General features: G+C 38.1%; 1 protein-coding gene across 1 annotated transcript; it reads left to right on the forward strand.

The window, feature by feature from the left end:
• The first annotated feature begins 3,737 nt into the window (after positions 1 to 3,737).
• Positions 3,738 to 6,503, forward strand: LOC122353026 (interferon-induced protein 44-like). The gene is made up of 7 exons (XM_043250858.1): positions 3,738 to 3,997; positions 4,124 to 4,157; positions 4,559 to 4,754; positions 4,959 to 5,105; positions 5,231 to 5,402; positions 5,708 to 5,808; positions 5,901 to 6,503. The coding sequence occupies exons 1-7, from the start codon at positions 3,985 to 3,987 to the stop codon at positions 6,069 to 6,071; spliced, it is 834 nt and encodes a 277-aa protein (XP_043106793.1). The 5' UTR covers positions 3,738 to 3,984; the 3' UTR covers positions 6,072 to 6,503.
• The last annotated feature ends 1,056 nt before the right edge of the window (positions 6,504 to 7,559 follow it).

The raw sequence follows: 7,559 nt of genomic DNA on the forward strand, positions 1-7,559 counted from the left end.
TGTTTCATAAAACCTGCCAATTGGGGGCATAAGTAATGCAGCTATGCAGTACGGGGCTAATTACTAAATTTCTATCATCTTATAATGCTAAATTATCACAGTATCATAGTATAATGCTATAAAAAATATTATGGAGATTCCCAAGGTGTTCAAATAACATATTGAATTTGATAGGTGTCTCTCACATTGTCACACAGAAACAGTAAAATAGTGCAGATTAGTGTACAATGTTTCATAATGTAATAATAATAATATCATCATAACTTGCTCTTAAAAGCTGAACAATTCCACAGGAACTCCATTATTTTGGCAGGAAAATACAACAAAGAATATAATTTAAATGCAATGCGTCGATTCTACATTTTGTTAGACTCACTATTTAGCATAGAGACCAGTACAATTCACGCTTGCAATTCTAGCCATGTTTACAATCAAACTTTTGCTTTCTATTTCTGATTTTCGGAGTCACGACACATCAAATGGGTTTCTCTGCCTGCCCACTGACCACCTGCCACACATCTCCTGCATATTTAAAAAGGGTTTTGACTAACTTTAAATCTAGTTGCATGCCCCAGGATAACAGTCTTACATGGATTAAAGCAGATTCAAGTTTCTTGGTGTCCAGGAGACCTCTCATAGTTAGTATGTGCATATTTAGTTTTACATGTGTATACTAGAGAGCAACATGTTTAGACAATATGCAATGAAATAGTGTGACCAATAGTTTCAACAAAAGCAACTGCCATTGTTTAATATTGTCACATGGAACTGATATTAATGGTGTTGAAATTCTGCAGCAAAGCAATGATACCTCAGATCATTATCTAGTCTTGAGATGATTTATCTCAGTTCCTCAGCATATCCAACAGCACAGAAAAACTAGATGATGTAACAAAAATTATAGACTCTCCCTTTTCTAACATATTAGATACAGTTGTTTCTTTATGCTTAAAAAAAAAAAGAAAACACTCAGTGGTATAATGAGCACACTTGCACTCTAAAAAGAGCAGTACAAAAAAAATTAAGTGCAGCTGGAGGAAAGCAAATCTAGAGGTATTTCATATTGCTTGGCGGGAAAGTGCCATATCCTAAAAAAAAGAATTAAAAACTGCTAGATCTGATTACTTTTCATCTCTTTTACATGAAAACAAACATAACATCACCAGGTTACACAGGCAACCAACGCTTTGGGGAATGCCCTGTGTGACCATGCTCTGAATCTGCTTAAGAATCTGTCCAGTGGAAGTGGGTGACGTCAGAGACCAGGAAAAGTATGTGTGGTTAGTGTCAGCCTCAAGTCATGAAGAACTGCACTGGCAGGGATGGCGGGAAGTATGGCACAAAGACACAGCATCTTGCTTCCTCAAGGAAACTGGAGACATTCTATTTGGACCAGCCTATAGCGTGTCAGAGGTGCGATACCTGCAGAGAAGGTGTTGGATGCCGCCATACACTTTGTGGAGTAAGCCCTGACTCCAAATGGTGGAGGGACACCAGAGGACTCATAACAAGATGTGATTGTTTCGACAGTCCAACTGATGCACACAAGAAGTTTGTCCAACTTTCTTCACATACGTGTCCAACACAATTAAGCTTCTTCTGGTCTGGATCAAGGTCACTCGAGTCTAAAAATAAAGGGGCGACTGACAGAGCCTGAAGGTCACCCACTCACTCTCTTTAGAGATGTGATTGCCAACAACCTTGAGGGTGAGATGGCTATTCAGATGGATATTGCGCTCCATGAAGTGAATACTATAAGGAAATTCCACAGTTTCAATATCGCCGGGCCGGGGGTGCAGAATGCCACCCGCTGCTTGTGAGAGGAGATCCCTCCTGACTGGAATCTCCCACAGAGAGTCGTCTAGGAGGAAAATCAGGTCAGAGAACCATACTCAATCCCGGCCAGAATGGGGTTACTAACAGTAGGCGAACACTGTCTCAGCACACTCTCATCAGAAGTCCTGAAAGCGGCATGATGGGCTGTGGTACAGAGAAGGGGACCTTAGGAACTTACCCTGCACAAGAGTACAAAAATGCTTTGGCCAGACTGAGCACAAAATTTAAATAAGCTGTGCCACTGAAAGGGCCTGCAGATCCTCTTTAATAAGGATATTGCCAGAAGAGATTCAGTCTTTAGGATAATATGGCGATCAGATATCTCCTCAATGGGCCTGAATTGGGGCTCACACAGAGCCTTGAGCAACACAGGAAGCATATCACAGGGGGTGTTTGTCCACTGTCTTTCCATCAAACTGTGAGTGGTAAGCCAATAATGCTGCCACATGTAACTTAATTGTGGAGTGGGATATCCCTGCAGAGAATCTAGCCTATAAGTATTCAAGAACTGTACAAACTGGGCAGTTAACAGTGTCTTGCAGAAGAACTCTGCACCATGAAGTAAATACCATTAAGAATATCCACTTCAGGGTGTACCCTTTCTTCTTAGAGGGAGCTGTGGATTGGAAAATGGTCCCTACCACCTCAGCTGGGAGACCAGAAGCTATGAGCTGTGCCTCATTCAGGGGCCACACCCACAGTTTCTCTGGGCGTGGGTGCTGAATGACCTCTTTGTAAGAGGAGATCCCTCCTGACTAGAATTTCCCATCAAGAGCCCTCTAAGAGGGATGTCAAGAACTTTCTCGATGACCTCCTTGCTCAAGAGAGTGTCTACTTCCTGTTCCATGACCAGAAGCTGCTTGGGGCCCACCAGAGTGGGAAATCACACAGCTGAAGTGTGGTGGTGGAAGGACGAGCTGAATTCAATACTTATATTCTACAATCTGCAGTACCCATTGTGATACATTTTACAGTATTTTCCTCACTGCTAAATAATCTACTAAAGGAACCAGCCTCTTAAGGATGGCCTCTGGTCTTAAGGGCGGTAGTTTGTATGCTTGTGATGGCATACCACCAGGAGGAGTGCTAACTAGCCTTTTAGGGCACTCCCTTAGGGGTGGCGTGCAACTCAACCCTACTGTGATGTTTCTTGGCGGAGATAAGCGAGTTCAGCGCAGAGGTCACTGGGGAGCAACTGACACCATGTGATGCAATGAGTACCACTCTTCCCCAGAGGGGCCTGCCCTCAGAAGTCCCGAGTCCCTATCTGTCAGGACTTCTTAGACTGGGACCTCTTAGGCGTGAGTACAGATTGCAAGGTCCTTCAAGATTGCTTCAAGGTCCCAACAAAAAGGGCCACAGGGGTGGGGATGCTCAAAGGGACGCACTTCCCTATATGAGGAGCTGGTACTTGTCAGTATAGCACATAACTCTACAGGGGCAATTGAAGGTGAAGCTCTGAATGAAAGCAGAGAGAAAGGAATTTATCAACCATCTCCTCCATCAGATCCCTTACTGACACTATTTTCCTATTTGATACTGTAAAGTACTTTGTATATGTATTTTTGAAAGAACTATAAAAATAAAAGTGACTTGAAAAATAGACTGGTTTGGATCCCGAAAGGGAGGAGGACAGAAAGCCTGCAGTACAACTGGACATATCAGAAGCCTCACCACAGAGGAAACGTGTAATAAGCAGGTCTGTCCCCAATTATTAACAACCAAAAAGGCTTGCTTCAGTTGCCACTTAAATGTATCATGCACAGGACACCAGTCATAGTCTATATGACTTTGTGTTTAACACCCTTCACTCTTCTTCCCTGAAATGACACAGCACTTCCTAAACACTTTCAGTTTCTGTTTGCTAAAAAGGCAGCTTGTTCATGTTACATTTTTAACTCTTATTTGATATCTGTTATACTATTAAAAGAAATGTGTTAATAATTTAAACATGTAAATAATGTACTAATTATTGTTACTGTTATTGCTGTACTGTTACAAATATTGTTTGTAAAACTGAAAGTGAAAATAATCAGGGACTATGCTGAAAGCATCCAGGCTGGGCTGCCGGCAGACTGAGGAATAATTCACTGTGCTATAAGAAGAGCAAAAAAAAATAGAAGTGGATCTTTATCATCGTCGGATCAAATGGCAAGCCAAGGTAAAATTAGGCAGCAGTGATTTACATATATTTTTGTAATGTTGCAGTGTTATATGAGCGCAAACACAAGGAGAGAGAATCATTGTATTGTTAAACGGTTGCTAAGCTCTTTTTTTCTATTCTTAGAATATGAAGAATCGAGGAAGACATTTGCCTGGGGGTAGGTTTATCCATCATATACTATTTGTGGCTGTGTATGCAGTGTTGATTGCTATTTGTTTGTATTGTTTTTCATTTAAAATAGACAGGAAATTCAGATGAAAGGTCAAATAACGTGTTAGTAACATTAACATTAATTAAATGGATGTGATTGACTTACATAGCAGATGATGAAAAAGAGACCTTTTATTTAAGGTTTCCATTAGGAGAGGATGTTGCTGATTAATATAACGTACTGCTGGTTTTAAGATTTTGTCCAGATCTTTTTATATTCCTTGTGCCAACACACTAAGTCTTTTGCTAAATACATATCTAAGTAAATGTGTGAGTCAGTGGGACTCAAATGTGCCAAACAAATCTTTTTTGTTTTCTGAAGTTCTTTTGTTTCTTGCGTTGGCACAGACAGAAGGAAGCACTGAAGAAACGTCTAGAAGAGTTCTCTGTGAGTCATCCAGATGTAAAGCACATCAGGATCCTGTTAGCTGGACAAACCGGAGCAGGGAAGTCTAGTTTTATTAATTCTGTCAACAACGTCTTCCAAGGACGGATGACAAGTGAAGCACTAGTGGATTCAAATGACTTGTGCTTCACAAAGAGAGTAGGTATTATTTTCAAATATAATAGTAACTTTCTTTCCTTTCTTCTTTCCTTCAAAGGGAATGAATCAGTAGGTTTTTACAAAACTTAAAAATCTTTAGTTACACATAGTATTTGTATTATGACCATTTTGGCCAACTATGTGTTCATCAGTCAGAAACTACAGTATTTATGATTTCCTTTTGTTGTTGTGGTTGTTTTTTAGCTTAAGTCACACAGAGTCAGAGGTGCAGGTGGTGATCTGCCATTTGTATTGATTGACACAATGGGTTTAGAACCTTGTGTATTGGAGGGGCCTTATCCAGAAGATATCATCCAAGCCATATACGGACATGTGAAGGAAAACTACAAAGTAATGAACCACATTCATTTAATCAATTAACCTTTCAATGAATCAGTACATCTTCAAATAAGATTTATGTTTGTGTAATACATATGATATTTTCACATATTTTTCTTCTCTATTTTAAATCTTAGTTTAACCCAGATGAGCCACTCAGTCACAGGAGTAAAGATTACATCAGTGACCCTTTACTCTCTGAACAGGCTTTTTGCCTGGTTTACATTGTGGATGCACCTACAATCCAATATATAGATGAGCGACTTACGGACAAATTGAAGATCATCCGTCAGAGAATCGGTTCTAAAAGTAATTGTTTTGTATTGTTTTCATATTTATTGCTGCTAAAAGCTATACCAGTGCAGTTGTGGGATATACCACTAATATTCTAAAGCATATGTATAAATTTATTGTGCTAATCCTATAAATCTAGTTGTTCAGAATACGTTTCTCCCTTGAAAATATCTCTGGCAAACTGTCTCTTAAATATATTAATGAGATAAGATAGAAAAGAGTGTCTAGGAAGCTTCTCTATAAGGCCTCTTTGTTGTTTTAATATAATATTCCTTTTAAGATAACACTCATTTCACGGACCACTAATTGTATCATTGTAGGGATCCCTCTAATGATCGTCATGACTAAAGTGGATGAAGCATGTCCACTGGTAAACGCTGACCTAAGGAAGTTATACACCAGCGAGAAGATCAGAAAGATGGTAAATCATGACATTTAATGAATGTACAGTTTGTGAATTCTGAGTTTGTCTGATATTTGTAGAATTATCTGTTTTTTTTGTTGTTTTTTTAGAAGATCTGTTGCGCCGAGAGGATTGGGGTGCCAATAAGCTCCATCTATCCAGTGAAGAACTACCATGATGAGATTGAAGTAGACGATGATGTTGATGTTCTGATTCTTAATGCATTTGAGCAAATTGTGAACTCTGCTAATGACAGACTAAGGGAAGAAGCTTATGAATAATGTAAATGAACACAGTAATATTGCTCAATGCTCAATGAACGACACCTGGAATGCACATTTATGACAGTTATTAACTACTAAGTATAAATGTACAAAACTCCCTGTTACATGTAATAGCAAATCATAACTGCCTCTTTGACGCATACACACAAAAACAGAATCATTTTCACAGCTATCACAGCTCATTACAACAAAGTATTACAGTTTTTTTACGCTTTTAAAGTTTTTATATTTTTTTTTTATATGGTTTTGCTATTAGTCTGTTATGTTAAGTAATGCTATATATCACTGTTATTCCATAGTAATCTAATAATCACATACTTGACCAGTCTTCTTCTTCTTCTTCTTTAGATTCATTGAATAGCATGTGTGCAAGGCTCCAATACAACTATAAAGCAATTATATAATCACTAATAAATCGTTCAATGAGTATACATGGCTGTCTATGTTATTATATTATATATATATATATATATATATATATATATATATATATATATATATATATATATATATATATATATATATATATATATATACCATTGTTACTTTATTTTTTTAATTAATTTCCAAATTATTATTATCATCATTTACAATTATTGTCCCTGGACCAGTAGTCCAGATGCTCTTGTAAAAAAGTAGCAGTTGTTGGGACACATTTTAAGTATTAATTCATCTTAAAAAGATACAATATAATCCTGTTTGGGTCTTAATCCTCACTCTGAAGTAGCTGCAATTCTTCCTTACAGTAAAAAACAGCCCACTACACACAAAACATATAGCTACATCTTCTCACACACTACTAATGTAGACATCCTGGAAGAGGGGACATCCTACATCCAGTGAGTATATACCCTGCATGTATACCCTGCAAAGCAGTAAGACTGAGAGCTATAATGTTCTTATATTAGACAGTGATGCACATATGACAACATTATTGTGTGTACTGACTATGTGAGGTCTTTATGCAGAGAACTCAAACCCTAACCTAACCCTTACTAGAGAACTTGAAGCTGCTTACTTCATGTCATCCTGGGACATGCATTTGACTAGCTTAAACTATTTTGAAGGTTTTTTTTTTTTTAAGCCCTATGGCATCCTTGGTGTACATAGTGCTTGTGATAAATGCAGTTATTTCTACTCACGTCCCTTTAAAGGAATAGTTCACCCATATTTGACTCACCCCCAAGCCAACCTATGAGTTTTTTTTTTTGGTTCTTCGAAGCTTTGGCAATATTTTGAAGTTCCATTAAATCTGATATATCTGCAAGTACTGTGGTGTAAAACTAACCTATACACCTCCAGGGGGATATCGCACGTTCTCTGAAGCAGATGGGGTTTTGTAACAAAAATATTTCTAGTTTTAAAATTATAATGTAAATAAATGACTCGCTGCGAGAGTTCCAGCTTCTTGGCTGACTTCTTGGCCAAGAAACTGGAACTCTTGGCACACAGTCAGTCAGTTATTTACATTATCATTTTAAAACT

This window comes from Puntigrus tetrazona, chromosome 10 (assembly GCF_018831695.1).
Source record: "Puntigrus tetrazona isolate hp1 chromosome 10, ASM1883169v1, whole genome shotgun sequence".
Classification (NCBI taxonomy): Eukaryota; Metazoa; Chordata; class Actinopteri; order Cypriniformes; family Cyprinidae; genus Puntigrus; species Puntigrus tetrazona.

Bases quoted from the DNA above. Each gene is read 5' to 3' on its own strand.
- LOC122353026 (XM_043250858.1), top strand. The intron at 5,106-5,230 runs GTAATGAACCAC...TTTAAATCTTAG, and splicing joins ATGTGAAGGAAAACTACAAA to TTTAACCCAGATGAGCCACT. The intron at 5,403-5,707 runs GTAATTGTTTTG...GTATCATTGTAG, and splicing joins TCAGAGAATCGGTTCTAAAA to GGATCCCTCTAATGATCGTC.